At 45.5% G+C, this 19,481-nt stretch overlaps 1 protein-coding gene across 2 annotated transcripts in view; it reads left to right on the top strand.

Annotated features, from left to right (window-relative positions):
• PARN (poly(A)-specific ribonuclease) overlaps positions 1-19,481 on the top strand; it is a 155,277-nt gene that overhangs the window by 9,377 nt on the left and 126,419 nt on the right. For both annotated transcript variants that reach the window (XM_044234160.1, XM_044234161.1), the window contains exons 7-13: positions 2,109-2,274; positions 4,259-4,324; positions 5,286-5,324; positions 6,851-6,893; positions 7,907-7,987; positions 11,840-11,896; positions 16,204-16,281. In XM_044234160.1, the coding sequence (XP_044090095.1) occupies positions 2,109-2,274; positions 4,259-4,324; positions 5,286-5,324; positions 6,851-6,893; positions 7,907-7,987; positions 11,840-11,896; positions 16,204-16,281 (530 nt within the window). The remainder of the gene's footprint in view (positions 1-2,108; positions 2,275-4,258; positions 4,325-5,285; positions 5,325-6,850; positions 6,894-7,906; positions 7,988-11,839; positions 11,897-16,203; positions 16,282-19,481) is intronic.

Below are 19,481 nucleotides of genomic sequence, written 5' to 3'. Positions count from 1 at the left end.
AACTGAACGAGAAGAGTAGAGGCCACTCCATTTCGCTCTAATGAGGCCTCATGAACTCCTGATCTTACTGAATGGACTTTATTCTCCCACTGGTGCGACTTCTTGGCCCTCGCAGGCCACCTGTGGGGAGCACTGCTCTGTTTTCTTCAGTGAGACAGGCGGCAGAGTACTTTAAAAGGAGCTGTATGTTAGTGGTGCTCTCATGAAAAGCTCCCTTTCTCAGCTGACACTTGCTTCGTAATCGGAGGTGGTTTCTTACAGGAGAAAGAAAGTCTGCGTAGACAGCATGGTCACGACAGCTGACTGGGTTGTGTGACAGGTGGGTGGATCCCCTGAGGAAAGGGACTGCGTCTCATTCATTTCAAATCCCCGGGGCAGAGTGCAAGCCCTCGGCTGGGTCAGGGAAATGACCATAATATTCATGAGGCAATTTCTGGTGTTAAAGTCCCCACCAGAGTGCTTTTCCTTCCTTTATTTCCTGAAAAATGTTTCAGAAAGCCTCTGGTTTTCCCTGCTGTTTTAAGCACCTGCTGCTCTAAGGTCAGTAACTATTTTTAATTATCCTCACAAATTGTATTCTTTTCCGCCGTGAAGGCAGAATCATTAAGTGAGTTCAGAAGGGAGATTTTTCTCAACAAAAGTGCTAGAACATAGAGTCAAAACATTCTCTGCCTCTCAGCAAGACTATCTTTCGAGCCCTTTAGAACCCATGCCGTGGTGTTTTTTAATTGTCTCAATGGTACGGCGTCTTAGTTTTTATGGATGATTGTGATTTTTGGAAACACTGGAAAAAAAAGAATTTTGCAGCCCAAACTGCTTAACACTGGGAGTGAACCAGCTGGGTACCACAATTTGGGTGTTTTAAAAATTTTTTTCCTTTTGCCGCGTACTTGACTCTGAAAGCTATTGTAAAATACAAGATCGAAGGGGCACCTCGGGGGCTCAGTCAGTTAAGCATCTGACACTTGATCTCAGCTCAGGGCTTGATCTTAGGGTCGGGAGTGCTGGGTGTGGAGCCTACTTAAAAAAACAAATAGGATACAAATTGCAAATGTCGTCAGAGCGCTATATTGGACTAAGTGTAGAAATCTTTCGAAGGAACTAGTTTAACCAGCCTCTAAGCATGTTTAGCTTCCAGCCTGATGGTTTTAGTTCCACGAAAGGAGAGAAACAGCCAAATTGGAGTATGCCTCATTCTCCTTGTTTTGGAGGCAGACCTTGGAATATTTTCATCACAACCGAGTCAGGACTCCCATGACATTTATCATGACCAGACTCATCCCCAGGTGTCCGTTGGTCTCCTTGTTCCCTCACACTACTTGCAAGCCGCTTGGGTTCCCTCTTCCCAGGAGCCCCCGTTGGCAGGGATGTTCGGCGTGCCACCACTTCCGTCGCTCCTCTTTCTGCCCATTTCATGGGTGTGGCATTCAGGACAGCCTTGGCTTTGGCGTACTGTCTTCTGTCCGGTCCTACCTCCCTCCTCGATGGGGGTGACATCAGCATCCACAGGGATGACCAGCAAACGCTCTGTCTTGTCTGTTTCTTGACCAGGTGCACAGCAGTCTTGGCTCCTATGTCCCCTCAGCCATCTCTGTCCTCTACCCGTCATGGGTCTTACCACCGCTAACTGTGCCCACCTCCCGCATTTCTCACACTGACAGCACTACCTCTTGTTCTTCTTGCTGACTTCGTCTTGTTACACATGATGTTAACTTGTTTTTTTCCATTGTGGAAACACACATACCACTTAGCATCTTAACCTTTTTTTTTTTTTTTTTTTTTGAGATTTTATTTATTTATTTGACAGAGATCACAGGGCACTATGCGTCTCCTTTCTCCCCTTGAGACCCCTTGTGCCCGAGACAGCGCCTGGCCGGTAGAAGTACCCAATAAGCGTTTGCTGGCAGAAGAATGAATGACAGGAGCAAATGAACAGACAGCATTATTTCAAAATCATTTGCTTTTTCTCTTGATTTTTTGGGATATAATTACATATATTCAGTCTTTCCCGAGTGTTTTAGATTCACTGGTTGGTTCAAGAATTTTTATGTTAAAATTTTTATGTTTAGTTACCTCTGCTAATGCATTCTTTTTAAAATTATACTTAGGAATTCCGTATTTAAATCAGGAAGAAGAAAGGCAGTTAAGAGAGCAGTATGATGAAAAACGTCTGCAGTCCAATGGCGCAGGAGCGCTGTCTTACATATCTCCAAACACTTCCAAATGTCCTATGACAATTCCTGAGGACCAGAAAAAGTTCATCGACCAAGTGATGTAAGTTCCAGAACAGAAACCAAATGTGCATTATGTAAATGTATGCTGGTGCCGAGCTGACAGCTATGTTTTTTTAAATGATTTTATTTATTTATTTGAGAGAGAGAGAGAGCATGAATTGTTGGGAGGCGCAGAGGGAGAAACAGACTGTCTGCTGAGCAGGAAGCCCGATGGCGGGGCTCGACCCCAGGACCCTGAGATCATGACCCTTGCAAAAGGCAGACGCCCAGCTGACTGAGCCACCCAGGCGTCCCCCAGCATCTGTATTTTAAGCTTGGGCTGCACACACATAGCACACGCAGGGGTGATAGAGGGAATGGCAGGATTTCATTGTGTCATACCTGAATTTGTGTAATCACAGCAAATTATAAAATAGAATTTTGTGTATTGTACTTAGACTTCCCATGTGTCTTGGGCAAGAGACTCTCTCGGCCAGTGGGCATACCCCCTATATGGACGGAGGGCCCCATAAACATCAGCTAGTTTCCCTGAAGGCAGAGGAACAAAACAGGCCCATTTGGATATTTGCAACACATCTGTGTTTTTGTTTTGTTTCGTTTTTTAAAGATTTTATTTATTTATTTGACAGAGATCGCAAGTCAGCAGAGAGGCAGGCAGAGAGAGGGGAGGAAGCAGGCTCCCTGTGGAGCAGAGAGCGGGGCTCGATCCTGGGACCCTGGGATCATGACCTGAGCCAAAAGCAGAGGCTTTAACCCACTGAGCCACCCAGGCGCCCCTGTTCTGTTTTGTTTTTTGAATGAAGTTTCTGACTAGCACACCGGCCATTGGAGGAGCGTCTGGTTTTCTTCGGTTTTTGGTATAACTGCTTTATTAGAAAAGTAAAAATTAATATAGTGACTTCATTTTCCTTGAGTGTAGTTGACACACAGTGTTACATGAGTTACAGGTGTACAACAGTGATTTGACAGGTGTATACGTTGCGCTGTGTTTGCACGTGTAGCTCCCATCTGTCCCGGGCCATTGGTGGTACTCCTCTAATGCTCTGCTTTTTATTTGCGTGACACTTATTTCATTTTTTTAAATTTAACTTTGGTTAATATATAGTGTATTATTGGTTTCAGAAGTAGAGCTCAGTGATTCATCAGTCTTATATAACACCCAGTGCCCATTACATCATGTGCCCTCCTTACTGTCCATTACTCAGGTACCCCATCCTCCCCCCCCTTCCCCTGTGACTTACTTATTTCTTAACTGGAGGCCTATATTTCCCTCCCCCCTTCACCCATTTTGCCCAACCCCCTACCCCCCTCCCTTAGAAAGGTAAAAATTTAAACCACTTGTTTTGATGAATCCTTGAGAAGTTTCCCTAACTCATGAATAACAACAACAAAAAGACTGTGGGTCCAAATAAAGTGTTTTTTAAAAAAGATTTATTTAGTTTTAAAGAGAGAAAGAGGGGTTCCCAGGTGGCTCAGCGGATTAAGCCTCTGTCTTTGGCTTGCGTCATGATCTCAGGGTCCTGGGATCGAGCCCCCACATCGAGCTCTCTGCTCAGCAGGGAGCCTGCTTCTCCCCCTCTCTCTGCCTGCCTCTTTGCCTATTTGTGATCTCTCTTTGTCAGATAAATAAATAAAATTTAAAAAAAAGTAAAGAGAGAACAAGGGGGAGAGAGGGAGAGAGACAGCATGTGCAGGAGGGGCAGAGGGGGAGGGAGGGAGAATCACAAGCAGACTCTGAGCTGAGCAGGGAGCCCCACACCGCAGGGCTCAATCTCACAACCCTGAGACCATGACCTGTGACCAAGAGTTGGGTGCTTAACCAACTGCGTAGCCCCAGGCAATCCCCAAATAAAGTATTTCTATGGGGAACCATGTATAACTTGTTCAGTGTAGCTAAAAACTTATAACCTGATTGGGTAAAGTTACCCTGACCTATGTCCTTACAGTGAGATTGCTTCTCAGTATGGTCTATGACTTCATTCCTTAAAGATACTGATGGTGATGTTTTCATTCTAATTCCGCAGAGAGAAAATAGAAGATTTACTACAAAGTGAAGAAAACAAGAACTTGGATTTAGAGCCATGTACTGGGTAAGTTGCCCTGAATGTTTTCATGCATTCTTTTTTTGGAGAGGTGGATGATTTCTGGCATGTGGTCCGTTTTGGTCTTTGAAATGCACATTCATATTCTTGTTATTATTTGTATGTTCCCAGGATGTAAGCGCTAACTTTAGCATTAACATAGTGGAGACAATGGTGTATTGAGACACTGAATGAACAGCTTGTCCTATTCTCAGAGGGTTGAGAAAACCCTTGTGCCTCTTTGGCTTTAAGTCAAGCCCCAGAGTGGTATAATTACTTTAGCCTTGAAGAATGGTTAATACCTGACAGCTTAAAGGGAAGCATTCACTGTCAGCCTGCTTCTGTCCTTCTGATTTCTCTCGGCAGCAAAGAGCAATCAGTGTCCAAGAGGCAGTGACTCAAATGCCTTACTTCCCTTTTACTTTGTGACTAGCTTTACAAAAGTGTTTTGGATTTTTAAAAATTTTATTTATTGTATTTGACAGACAGTGAGATCATAAGTAGGCAGGGAGGCAGGCAGAGGTGGGGGAGGGGGAAGCAGGTTCCCCACTGAGCAGAGAGCAGGATGTGGGGCTCGATCCCAGGACCCTGAGAATGCGACCCGAGCCGAAGGCAGAGGCTCAACCCTCTGAGTCACCCAGGTGCCCCCACAAAAGTGTTTTAATGCATGTGTGTCTCTTAAATGTCACTGGACAGCCACGAGAAGTGATACTGTGGTTGGATGAGATCTTTTACCTCTTGGGTAAATGGGATGATAATAATAATAATAATAATAAAGAAGATTCTGATGAACACAGGTGACAAGGGCTCCTGCCACCTCAGATAGCCGGCCTGTATTTTGTTGGCATATCACCTGTCACTTCTCATGGACTCACTCTGAAAAATTAAATGTCTTTCCCAACCAGTGCTTGAACGGCTAGGATTTTCTTTTAATGAGCCCAAATCAGGACCTTCTCTTTTCTTCTTATAGGTTCCAAAGAAAACTGATTTATCAGACTTTGAGCTGGAAGTAAGTGTTTATATTATGAGTAAGAGCTCTGCGAGGGGCCCAGGATTGAAAACTGTGTACAATCTTTTAGCTCTCTTGTCACTTTTAAGATTGTGCAGCTCTTGGTCATCTGACCGTGTCACGCTCCTGGGCCCTGCTTTATTGTGCTACTTCCCCCTACTTCTTAAGTTCCTTACATACCTGCTAATTTCCTTTGCTGTTATTTCTTAGCATGTGCTTTTAAGCCTTTAAAATTTTCTTTTGTCACTTTGGCCTGAACTCCATTAATTGGATGTATGGTGTCGTGGTCTTTGAAGGTATATGATACAGATGGGGTTTTAAGATCTAGAAAACAGGTAGATGAGTGCTTTTTTTTTTAGAGATTTTAATTATTTATTTGGCAGAGATCACAACTAGGCAGAGAGGCAGGCAGAGGAAGCACGTTCCCCACTGAGCAGAGAGCGAGATGTGAGGCTCAATCCCAGGACCTTGGGATCATGACCCAAGCTGAAGGCAGAGGCTTTAACCCACTGAGCCACCCTGGCGCCCTGATGAGTGCTCTTTCTAAAGCAGGGGTTGGACCATAGGTGGGTTTTAGGAGGTCTCTGAATCCCCTGAATTCTCATCCATGATCTTGTGCAGGTGTTTTTCTGGAGGTGTTTCTGGTGGTTTCTCTGTATTTTCTTTTTTTTTGCGGGGGGGGGGGAGCATGTGTATGTGTGTGCACGTGAGGGGGTGGTACAGAGGGGCAGAGGGGCAGAGGGTGATGGAGAGAATCTCAAGCAGACTCCATGCTGAGCACGGAGCCCGTCGCAGGACTTGATCTCATGACCTTGAGATCATGAGCTGAAATCAAGTGTTGGACACTTCACTGAGCCACCCAAGGGCCCTCTGTATTTTCAGGTGAATCTCTAGCCCAAAAATTGAACATGAGTGATGAGCAGTTGGATGTTTGTATTTGACGTTGGGGCCATTATTCTCCCATTAGAATCCATCAGTGATACATACATGAAATTTACCTTGAACAAAACAGGAAAAGGGCCATTGTCCTCTGACTGGGCTCCTTTCCTGTCATGTTACCCTTGCAGTGTACTCCATATGGGTTCCAGATTCCTCTCCTTGGCTCTTGCAAGCGACCATGCCAGACTACGGCACAGTTAACTTTTCTCAAACCTTCTCTACGTATGCCCCTTAAGAAGGCCTTCACAGTTGCCCTTAGGAAGTAAATGTTCTTCTATTCGGAAGCAAGTTTGTGTGGCAATGAGCTGACTGTGTCATGTGGTGCGTGACACCTCAGAAGATGTCCTCGTCCTAAAAAATTAACTTGAAATCAGATACACTCCTGCCTTTTAAAAGCAGACATAGAGAAATCTTGGGAAGCTGGAGTATTATGGACTAGGCTTCCTATAAAGTCTTCATCATAGTAGTATTTATTTTATATTTAATAAAGCTTACTGAACTTTACTGTAGATTTGCTTTGAACATACCTAGGGCTTTAGCTGTCATTGTCTCCTCTAGTGATGTCTTATTGTTTCTCCTTTCTTTAGGTATCCCAAAGGCATCCACGTTGACACTTTAGAAACTGAAAAGGTAACTCCCAGAACTATCGGGCACCAAACCCATGCAGTGAGACGTTGAACGTGCTCAGAGTCAGGATTGACTCCTGGCTCTGCTTCCTGTGAGCTGGGTGGCCTTGGGAAAGTCAGTTCACCTTGGGAAGCTTCGTCTTCCTCATTTGTACTCTGGAGGACCCGCCTGACAGTGACTGTCTGTGCCTGTTTCACACCTGTTTTGTGGTGATCGAGTGGGTCCATGGACATGAACATGCTTTGTAAACTTGAACGTGTGCAGGCGTTAGTATGCCTTCTGTTGATGGCAGAAAGCTGTAGTGCTCTGCATGAAAAAAAAAAAAGATTTCCTGTTCGGTGGGCTCGTGAAATTCATAGAATCTGGGGCATAAGCATAGGCATCGCTCTAGCACATTCTCCTGAGGTGTCCTCATGGACCCCTCATGGGCCATGGAGGCTGAGGGTGAGTTCCAGTAGCAAAAATGCAGAACTGTAGAATTATGCAGTTGCTCCTGAGTCAGATGTCCGATGAAATAAGAGATGAAGTTATTTGAAAAATCTTGCTAGAAGATAAGTCTCAGACTCGGACACAGCATGTGATGTGCTTAATTGATACAAAATGGAAAGCATGAGAAAGAAGGGACTGGTTTTCTGATGGGAAAGCCAGGATTTTTTTTTCTTACGTCAGTGAAATACACAGAAATTTAATTTAAAGCCACCTGTTCAAAAATTCACGTTCACATGCGGTATAACTTATTAGTGTTCATTGTGAAACGTATCTTATTCTCACAGACTGTTGATACTTGGAGGTGACCTCTGTTGGGGTCACGAGCAAACGTCACGCATGTGCAGGGGCAGGATTTTGGTTTGTAACACATCAACTCAGTTTTCGGTGTCATTTCAAAATACTTTCATTGGGTTAGCCCAGGAAGGTGGTGTGCTGGCAAAATGTGTAACTTTGAATGGCAACTGAATCTGAGTTGTTTGAGGTCAGGTTGCCTCTGGAAAGTTGTACGTCTGCTTTATGTCTTTCAGAAAGAGCGCTACATTGTCATCAGCAAAGTAGATGAAGAGGAGCGTAAGAGGAGGGAGCAGCAGAAACTCGCTAAGGAACAGGTGACTGAGTCACGTTCATGTCCTTTGGGTGAGAAGCGACACCTTGATACTGACTTAGGCCTTAGGACCTGTGTTTGTAGGTCCCATGTCGCATTTAGCGTCACGAATAGTGTCCTACCATAGCAGAATTGAGTTGGCAGAAACACCTAGAACAAGGAAACTTAAGGTTAAAGCCACCAAAGAGAGTCTGACCGTGAATCAGTCTCGAAGAAACCGTCGTCTTGGTCATCATTCAGATTGTGTGTCCCTGAACCGCACGCCTGTTAGCTAATGCTGCCGTGTGTAGCTCCGGGCACAGTTGCTGGTTTCCCTAAAACAAACTGTGAAACCAGTGATGTGACAGATTAGGATGACGTGGTATTTGCATTGTTGGAGCATCGTCACCCTGGTTGTGGTCCGGAGAACGGATCCCAGGGAGGAGGACTGGAGGTGGGGAGACCAGTTACGCTGTGGACTGACCTTGCTGTGAGATGTCAGGGAGCTGGGATAGGATAGTGCGGAGCAATGTAGGTGGACCCAGGAGAGGTTTAGAAGGTAGAATCAGTGGAATTTAGGATTGGGTATGAGTGGTGAAAGTAGAAGGGAAAAAAGAAAGACAGTCAAGCCAGGAATCTGAGCCACTGGGTAGTCTGGTGTCAGACGGGGTTGGGCCAGAGTGATCCTGGTAGGGGGACACAGGCAGAGGAGGCCAAGAGCTCCCACATGCGTAAGGCAGGGCCACATCTGACTGATTGAGTCAGGAAGGATGCGGAAAGCCACTGCTGGGTTTAGACAACATAATACTTACGCAGAGAAGGAAGAGCAGTCTGTGGCCATCCCTCCCTAACCGCGCCTGATGCCCTCTGATCTTGGAAGCTAAGCGGGCCGGGCCTGGTTAGTACTTGGGCAGGAGAAGGAAGAGCGGCCAGAGGTACTGGCTGCATTGGTCCCAACCACCAAAATGACAGCACGGAGAGCAGGGGGGCCAGGGGACCGCAGTGGAGTTGTGCGTACCCCGTTACCAAGGAGCGCATTCTAGAGGGCAGCTGAGTCCTATTCTGTGCCATAGCTCTCTTCTGCAAAGGGTGGGGGCAGAAACCCCCAGGCCTCATCAGAACCCGGAAGGTGTGAGAAACCTCGTGCCGGCCTCCTACCTGCTCTTCCTGGGTGTTCCACCAGCACAGAGACGGGTCGGGACTCAGGCCTTTGCCTGTGTGGGAATGTGCAAAGTCACCAGGTACCACAGCACAGGTGTCCCCCGACACTGGACAAGGACTTTACCTTCTGTTTTTTGACCTGATGACATTTTAGATGTCTTGGGATGTCCATGGGTAGGTGTCCTATCAGCCGGCTTGTCCTTCTGGCGCGCAGGAGAGAAGGTGAGGTGAGGGCTAGGTGTGGCTGTCATTGGTCGGGAGACCAGGACGGGGCTGGAGCACCTACTGTGTGCCGAAGAACGAGGATTAGATGGTCTGGGCTGGATTCCTGAGGGAATCTGGCATTCAAATGATAAGCAGGAGTAGGAAAATGTACCCAGAGGGTCTTGTGACCAGCAGCCAAGGGAAGAGAATGTTGAAGAGGGGAATGTGAGCAGAGAAGAAGTTAAGGATAAAAACGGAAATGTGGCCACTGGGTTTAGCCTTGGGAATAGTTTTCCTTATTTTTTTTTTTTAATAATAATGATATTTAAGTGTTGCAGTAAAAGTTTAATAATGGTTTTGAGAGCTAGTTCCAACCTCTGGGTTGGAACCCAGAGGACAGAGGGGAGAACAAGACAGAAATCTGAGACCCCAGGGAACTGAGATACTTATCAGGGACCCCGCGCAGCACTCATCCTTCCAGGAAGGAATTCAACTGCTAACCCACCTGGCAAGAAGGATCTTCTGGTTACAAGGAACAATGAACATTTTGGCATAGGAGTTAGGGTGAAATTACTTATTCGCCATTTCTAGTGTATTCACTGTGTGTTCAAGCATTATGGTAGGTGCAGAGGGCATGAGAACAAATTATTTATTTATTTATTTGAGAGAGAAAGCGAGATAGCAAGTTAGCACCGAGCAGGAGGGAGGAGGAGAGGGAGAAGCGGACGCACTGCTGAGCAGGGAGCCCGACGCAGGGCTCGATCCCAGGACCCCGGGATCATGCCGAGCCGAAGGCAGACGCTTAACCACCTGAGCCACCCAGGGCGCCCCAGAATGAATGATTCATGGCTTTTCCTAAGAGTTAACAGTCTATCTGGGAGAAAGTCCTAAAACGTGGCATTCAGACATTTGCATAGGATTATAAAGTTTTTTTAAAAAATACACCCTTGGGGCGCCTGGGTGGCTCAGTGGGTTGAGCCACTGCCTTCGGCTCAGGTCATGATCTCAGGGTCCTGGGATTGAGCCCCGCATCGGGCTCTCTGCTCAGTGGGGAGCCTGCTTCCTCCTCTCTCTTTGCCTGCTTGTGATCTCTCTCTGTCAAATAAATAAATAAAATCTTTAAAAATATATATATATATTCTTAAAAATTAAAAAGTTTTAATTGTGGGAAAGTATACATAACAGAAAATTTACTCTCCTGTTTCGAAGTGCACAGTTCTATAGTGTTAAGTGCTTTCCCCTTGTGTAGCCGCACCGTCCTTCCCTGTAACCATTCTCATCCCCTTAGATACTAACCGTCTGCCCCCACCAGCCCCTGCCATCCACCCTTCAACTTTGTCTCTGTGAGTCAGACCACTCTAGGCACCTCATGTGAGTGGAATCATCCAGCATTTGTCTTTTAGGGGCTGGCTTAGTTCATTCAGCACACTGTCCTCCGGGTTCAGCCATGCAGTAGCAGGTGTCAGAATTCCCTTCCTTTTTAAGCTGACTAGTAGTCCACTGTCTGTAGAGAGCACGTTTTCTTCATCCATCTGTCATGGACACTTGGTCCTTCTGCCTTTTGGTTCTTGTGAATAATGCTCCTCTGATCATGGGCGTGCGGGTATCTCTTGGAGTCCCTGCTTTCAGTTCTCCCGTGTATATACCCAGACATGAAATTGCTGGGTCGTAGGGAAATTCTGTATTTAATTTTTTGGGGCACTGCCGTACCGTTTTCCATAGCGACCGTACCCCTTTACATTCTCACCACAAGGGAACAAGTGTGCCAGTTTTTCCCTATCCCTGCCATGACTTGTTAGCCTTGGGAGTAGTTTGCAGAGATGAGCAGTTTCACTGAGGGCGAGGCCAGAGAGCAGAGGGCTGTAAGGAGCTAGCGAGCGGAGAGAAGTCTCCAGTAACAGAGCTCTGATGAGACAGAAGGGACAGCAGGTGCATCCAGCATAGTGCTGAGGACAGGGTGTCCAGATAGAGAAATTGAGCCTCTTAGGACATTACTGGGAGGAAAGGAGAGAAGAAACTGGGTAGGACTGAGTCTCAGAGTGCTATGTTTTAAATGTACGAAAATGCATTTGGCAAGGAAGAAAGCCAGGCGTTACGACAATGCTTGATTGGATCAGCCAGCCCGCTGCTGGATGGGCTCCCTCCGAATTTACTGCAGTATTGAATTTGGCCAGCAGGTGGCAGCTCCGAAGAGTTTGTGTTTTTAAGGCCACTTGGGGGACTTGGAAATTCCAGCAGATGATGCGAAGTGATGGGTAAACCCTTGGTACCGTTATTTTAGTAACTAATGAATAATTTGGGACTTGCTCATTCCACGTTTAAAAACAGAAGAAAGGTGTGTACATAGGTTATTTCAGAGGCAGTTCTTTGGGATGATGAAGACAGAACGGGGAAACTAAAGCTATCTAAACTCAGGATAACACTAAAGTGTTTCGGGGGGCTATGCTTTAACCTGTTCAAATAAGGAATATCTGTAGGTCAGTAGTTGTCTTGGTTTGTTTCTCTAAATCAGGAAGAACTGAATGATGCTGTGGGGTTTTCTAGAGTCATCCACGCCATTGCCAATTCGGTAAGTGAACCGGGCTTTTTTTTTTTTAAGATTTTTATTTATTTATCATTTGACAGAGAGATGGCGAGGGAGGGAACATAAGCATAAGGAGGGAAGTGGGAGAGGGAGAAGCAGGCTCCCCGCCATCAGGGATACTGATGTGGGGTTTGATCCCAGGACCCTGGAATCACGACCCGAGCCAAAGGCAGATGCTTAATGACTGAGCCACCCAGGCACCCCCAGGCTTTTTCTTTTTAACTAGATTCCTGAGCATAACATTTAGGTTGAAACGCTTAAGTCGTCATTGCCAGTTACACATTTGGCCACGTGTAGAATGTTTACCTAGTGTGGAGGGAGACCGTGGTTATAATGTGCTCAGTGACATTATAATTGCCGATAGGATCTGTACCATTTTCCAGAAGGTTTTCTCGTAGGTGCACCTGGCTGGCTCAGCCCGTAGAGCCTGTGACTCTTGATCTGAGGGTTGTGAATTCGAGCCCCACTTTGGTGGAGAGATTACTTAAAAATAAAAAAATTTAAAAAGGTTTTTTTTGTACAAAACATGGAAAGATTATACTATGATTTCCTTATACAGCTACATGAAACTAACCTTTATTATTCTCAAAACCATTCTCAGGAAGTAGAATAAGCAAGTAAGGAGTATAGTAGGAGATAATGTGGTATCTGGCTGAGGGTGTTTTTGTTCCATAATTAGAAGAATCTAGAGGATAAAAATAATTATGTTGAGTTCTTCTGCACAAATGAGTTCTTCTGCACAAATGTAACTTAATCTTCTGTGTGGTAGCCTTGATGATATTTGATAAGTTTTAAAAATGTGTTGACCATTTTTGTAAATATGCTAGAGCATTCTGTGATCAGTATGGCGAACATTTTTGCTTGTTCCCGAACCTGTTGGAAAAGAGGCCTCCACATCTTGCGTAGATACACTGGGTCAGGCTGCTGGTGCTTTGTGGATTACACATTCGAGTCAGACATTGCGCTGGGATGCTCAACCGCCTGGAGGCTAAGACTTCCTGTTCCTAGAGTAGTTGGCCGTGGGAGAAGGAATTGTTCCCCCTGGAGAAGGAATCATTTTGTCCCCTGAGTGCTGAGCTTCCTATATAGGACACTTTGAGGCCGTGGAGATTCCCTCCGTGTTCCTCCTGTAGCTGTCTCACTGTGATGTGCAGGCTTGTGAGAACAGAAGACCTTGAGAGGAGGCATGCCATTGTCCCCACTAGGGATAAACAGCAGTTACAGAGCCCCGTGAGAGAAGACCACGAAGTAACCAGAACAGGGTGGAAAGTCGGATGAGTCAGGTCACAAGTGGCTAAGACACTGGTATCCAGAGAAGCAAGGAGGAGTTTCTGGTCACATTTGCTTGTATCATCCACACTCAGAGATTTCAGGGAAGTGGTTGATTTGACCGAGGCTGGCCCTGAATACAGACCTGTGGGGTGTCCCTTGGCCTTCAGCTCTCTCGTGGCCGTTCTGATAGTTGGGTCTGTTGGCCTGGTTCGTACCCAGGTGCCTTAGCTGGCTGTGTGCGTCTCCGTGTTGTCCGTCTCCAACAGACCAGCGCACGACACGTTGTTGACTGTTGGTGGTTAACATCACAAACTATACTACCAGGAAAAGTCCCCCTTATCAGTGACTCAGACATTTAAAATTTAGAAGTCACATACCTTATAAACACAGACACAGGGTCTGTAAAGCCAGTGAATACTCAGTACTCACAAATATGTATGTCACACCGCAGTCTTTCCCTGCTTCTCTTAGTAGTAAATCTATGTTTTCTATAATGTTAAAAAAAACTTCATTTAGTATGAATTTTACACTCACAGCAGTCGCAGAAACCGTACAGAGTTTCCCTAGGTCCCTCACCTCGCTACCCTTCGGATGCCTCCTGTAACCCTGCGGTTATCAGAACCAGGAGATGGAAGCTGGTACGATGTTATGAACCAGACTCTAGGTCTTATCGGAACATCGTCACTTTCCCCACTGAGTTCATGGTTCTTTCCAGGACCCCACGTTGCATTTACTTGTTTCTTTTCCTTAGTCTTCAGCAGTCTGGGCCATCTTTCGTTGTCTGTTGTAATCTCAGTGCTTTTGTTTTTAAAGATTTTATTTATTGGAGAGAGAGAGAGAGAGAGAGAAAGCGAGCACGCATGAGCCAGAGAGGAACAGAGGGACAGGGACAAGCAGGCTGTGCGCCAAAGCACAGAGTCAGATGCGGGCTTGATCCCAGTACCCTGAGATGGTGACCAGAGTCGAAATCAAGATTCACATGGTGGGAAGAAAAAAAAAAAAAGTCACATGGTGAACCAACTCAGCCACTCAGGCACCCCTACAATCTCAGTGTGTTTAAAGAATCTTGATTGTCACTTTATCAAATATCCATCAGTGTAGGTTTGCCCGATCTTTTCTTATGATTGGACTGGCGGTATACAGTGCTGGCAAGAATGCCACAGAAATGATAGCTCCTGATCTTGGCCTTGATCACTTGGGGGAGGTGCTATCCGCTGGATTTGTGTTCTGTAACATTCCCTTCGTGGCTAATAAACTGGGGGAGATACTTTGAGACTATGGGAAGCCTGTTTTTTCGGACTCTTGACCGGTAATACAGCATCTTGGTGATTTTTCCCACAGCTGTTACTACTCTGGGGTTTTAAGGGCAAGTTTGTATTTCCTCTTTCTTTCTACGCTTGTTCTTGGAATTCTTCTGTAAGAAAGAGCTGTCCCTTCTTTCTTGTTTATTCATTTAAAACAATATTTAGGAGCATGGACTTGGGGGAATTTATTTTATTCTACAGATTATCGTCTAGCATTTTGTTTCTTTCGTTGCTCAAATTGTACCACCTTTGACCATGGGAGCTTCTTTAGGTTGGTTTCTGTGTTCTTTGAACAAGCCCCTTTTTTGTTTTGTTTTTTTTTTGGTGGGGGACCGGGTTGGGGTCAGGGAGGAGCAGAGGGAGAGGAAGAATCTTAAACACAGAGTCCATGGCCAGCGTGAAGCACCATGTGAGGCTCGATCTCACCACCCTGAGATCATGACCTGAGCCGAAATCAAGAGTCAGATGCTTAACCTGCTGAGCCACCCAGGCGCCCCGGCCCCCATCCTTTTTTGAGTACCTCCTCATTCTCTGGCATCACAAGATGTTCAGACCACGTGGTATTTTCCCTGCCTCAGTTCTAGAATCCATGAGTTCTCCAAGGAGACCTGGTTCCTTTTATTGGATAATGGTGTTTAGAAGCCCAGATCTGGCACGAGGTATGACTGTGGTGTTACCACGCCCAAAGGACAGCTTGGCTGTTGGATTTGGAAGATTTCGTATAGAACTATTCATTTCTAAGAATTACATTTGGCCCTATGAGTTGAGAAGTTTCCCTCTGATGGTGCCCTGGGACACAGTCAGAAGCTCCGCTGTGACAGCCAGTTGCTTTCTGTTAAAAATGGTGTCACCTGGCTGGTTAAAGTGAGGATGACGTTCCATTTTGGTAGTCTAGTTTTTACCACAAAGGAGTGGTTTCTTGAACACATATTGTACTTCAATTGGTAGAAAAGCAATAAATTGCACTGGAGATGGTATTTAAGAACATGCCCCGTGAATTTTGACATAGATTGAAGGGAACAAGAATTCATTCTGTTTAATAGAATGAGAAATTAATTATTTTTACCTTTCCCTGTTGTCATGAATATGTCTTTTAAAAATAAATGAATTTTTTTAAGGAATACACTTCTAGAGTAGATATTTGGAGCCCATTCACAAATTCTTAACAGCTCAGGGTACTTAGACTTTTCACTTAGTTTTTGAGTCCTTCAATAAAAATTTTATCCCTTCTGATTCTTGAGGATGATAAGATGAATAAAAAGCAGAGACGATCAATGAAATCAAAGTCATTGGGGTTTTTACTTTGCAGAACGGATTGCACGCTCTTAAGACTGAAGAGGAATAAAACCAGCCCTAACATTTATTTGCAGGTTTTTTTTAAATTAAGATTTTATTTATTTATTTGATAGACAGAGATTACAAGTAGTCAAAGAGGCAGGCAGGGAGAGAGGAGGAGGCAGGCTTCCCGCCGAGTGGAGAGCCCAACTCGGGCTCCATCCCAGGACCCTGGGATCATGACCTGAGCTGAAAGCAGAGGCTTTAACCTACTGAGCCACCCAGGTGCCCTGCAGGTTTTGGTTGTGTTTTTTTTTTTTTAAATATCAAAAGGTAAGTTCAGTACAAAATCCTCATAGATTCTGAACCCTACCTTTCACCCTCAAGCCCTAATAAAATTTTGTGCCAAGAAGTCTTCTGCTTAACCCTGACTTTCTTTAGGGAAAGCTCGTTATTGGACACAACATGCTCTTGGATGTCATGCACACAGTTCATCAGTTCTACTGCCCTCTGCCTGTGGTAAGTGACCTCTGCCTGCCCGCCTGGGTTAAAAATCCACCATTTCTTGCCATTTGCAGCGACTTGACGTGAATGGAACTAGAGCATATTAGGCTAAATGAAAGAAGTCAGTCAGAGAAAGACAAATACCCATAGGATTTCGCTTACACGTGGAGTTGAAGACAAGAAAAACAAATGAGTAAAGGGGGCAAAAAAGGCGAGAGAGAGACAAACCAAGAAACAGACGCGTAATTCCAGAGAACACACTGATGGTTGGGGGGGGGGAGTGGGGAGGATGGAGGGAACAGGTGGTGGAACGGAGTGCCCTTGTGATGAGCACCGGGTGTTGTACGCAAGTGTTGAATCACTGTGTTGTGCGTGTGACACTAACACAACACTGTATGTTAGATGGAATTAAAATAAAACTTGAAAAAAGAAAGAAAAAATCCACAATTCCTTATACGGAGAAAGCATTCTGTACCGAGTGCCGTTCCCTCGTATGCAGCGTGTTCCCAGAGAGAGTCTCGTGCTCAGGGGTACCTTTTTGAAGAGAGGTACTTATCAGCCGTTGTAAGGGATCTTCAGATCTGCCATTGCCAGAGCAGAGTTGGACATTTATTTCGACTTGACGCCAGTATTTTTTTTTTTTTTTCGGTTAGTGCCGGGCAGGGGTTTCCGGCCACAGGCGTGGGCTTCTAATGTGCTCCTGCTAACAGTAGCCATAATGGGGCCATTGAAGGTGAGCCGTGTTTCAGGTCAACTAAACCAGATCGGGTCCTGCACCATTTGTGGTGACCTCTTGCTAGGCTGCTCCCTTAGAATCTCCGTTAACCGTGGTGGTTTTTTGCTCTTGGAGCCAGGCTGGTTCAGGGCACCAAGGCACACACCTCTTTGGCTCCTCAGGAAAAGACTTTCTCTTCTTGGCTCTTCCCCTTCTGCTCCCTAACTATGCACCTGGGCTCATCTTGCTTGTCTCCCATCACCATGTCTTCCCTCTCCTTTATTTTTCTCTCTGTTTTCTTTTGCAGGGGAGAGGAGGGGCAGAGAGAATCTTGGGTCCCATGCCCAGTGTGGAGCCCGACATGGGGCTCAGGCTCAAAGCCCTGAGATCATGGCCTGAGCCAAAATGAAGAGTCAGACACGTAACCCACTGAGCCCCCCAGGCGCCCCACTTCACCTTTCTTATGAGACATTGTTCCATTGGGATCTTTATGACTTTCTTTGGAAAAGCCCAACAAAGCCCAGCTCGGGCTACAGCGGGTCTCTTGCTCCCCTTGCCCTGTTTCTGCAACCTCGACGTCATTGCTTCTCGTGAAAATGGTATCACGCCCTCTGGGACTCAAAGACTTCCTGGTGCTGAGTCTCGAACATGATGGGTGTGAATGGGCAGTGTCCAGATGTAAAGACCTGATGGTTACTTCAGGTCAACCACTTCTTTTGGCCAATTAGACCAAAGCATAGCAGCTCCTCTCATGATTTTTTGACCTTTAAACCAGGGAAGTGACTGGTTTAACCAAACAGAGCTTGACACATAGTGGGCATTAAATATTGATTTAACAAATGAGTATCTTCTGATTGTGCCAGTTTTTTTTTTTAAGATTTTATTTATTTATTTGACAGACAGAGATCACAAGTAGGCAGAGAGGCAGGCAGAGAGAGAGGAGGAAGCAGGCTCCCTGCGGAGCAGAGAGCCTGATTCAGGGCTTGATCCCAGGATCCTGGGATCATGACCTGAGCCGAAGACAGAGGCTTTAACCCACTGAGCCACCCAGGCGCCCCTGATGGTGCCAGTTTTATAATCTTCTGACACATGGTTCTGTTCACATCACTGACCCTGCTCAAAATTCTGAACCTAATCCCATGTTCTTTGCTTTTCTCTACAGCGGATTCTTTTTAGCCTGGCATGGCAAGATTTCTGTGATCTGGCCCAACAGCTCTGTATCTTCTAGTCACTTACAACCCTCCTTACTCCCAGCAAGACTGGCTCATTTGTTCCTGGGACTGCTTTGTGCTTTTGCCTGTCTGTGGCTTTGGTATACCATTCCCTCCTCTCTGAATTGTCTCCAGCTTTCCTCCTGCTTTGCCTGTGTACAGCTTTACCAAGGTCTAGTGCATGCCTCTTTCCTGAAGGTTTCCCTGTCTGCTGCTGCCTTGCCCAGGAGCTGCTTTTTTTCCTTCTCTGAACGCCCACAAAACGATATAGCTTTTGAGCATATGGTTTTTCTTCATCCCATCCCTTTCTTCCAGGTGATTAGCTCCTCAGACAAGCAGTATAACCTTTTATTTTTTTTTTAAGATTTTATTTATTTATTTGACAGACAGAGATCACAAGTAGACAGAGAGGCAGGCAGAGAGAGAGGTGGAAGCAGGCTTCCTGTTGAGCAGAGAGCCTGACACGGAGCTGGATCCCAGGACCCTGGGATCATGATTTGAGCCGAAGGCATAGTCTTTAACCCACTGAGCCACCCAGGCGCCCCCGTTCTTGGATTTTTGTTCGACCTCAGCCCCGAAACCACTTGTTCATGTATTGTCTGTCAATTTAACGATAGCCATTGAAAAGCTGGTAAATATTCCAAACTGGTTAAATACGGCCTGTATTTACAGGCTTGGAAAGCTAATTGGAAATGGCAGTTTGCTGCGAAGCATGAATAACGCTGAAGAGAAGCGTAGTTACAAAGGGTCAGGAGTGTGACTACTCAGTCTGCTGTGGCAATTATGTATGGAAATGAGTTCATTCAAAATTAGATCCATCTCATTTCAGCTTTAGACTTCCTGATCAAAATAACTGGGAAATGAATTGTCTAATTTAGGCATTTGCTACTGGTGCTTCTTTAGCAGTTTTCTGAGTAGTTAAAGCATGCTTTGTACATGTTGGGAAGTCGGTGTTTTAATGGCCATTTTAACTAGCATTTCGGAGATGTTCTCAGTGAAGGTATAGCCTAGTTTACAGTAGGTCCATTTTCTGTATAAACCATTTTACTTACATAACTCTGCTAGCCTCATTGTTTTGACGGATTCATTTGATAGAACTATTACTGGAAGCTTTCTACATATATTAGAAACTTTGCCCCCTTGCTCTGTTTCAGGCATAACATGCTCAATTTTTTCTGTTTTGGTTATGCAAAAGTTTTATGTCAGATCATACGATTCCCCGTTGGGACATTGTGACGATTTTCGGAAAGTGATTATTACCTAGGAGCAGATCTGACAGTTGAGCCTAA

The sequence above is a fragment of the Neovison vison genome, chromosome 14 (assembly GCF_020171115.1).
Source record: "Neovison vison isolate M4711 chromosome 14, ASM_NN_V1, whole genome shotgun sequence".
NCBI lineage: Eukaryota > Metazoa > Chordata > Mammalia > Carnivora > Mustelidae > Neogale > Neogale vison.
The sequence above is the reverse complement of the archived record's forward strand: the minus strand, read 5'-3'. Positions and strand labels throughout refer to the sequence as shown.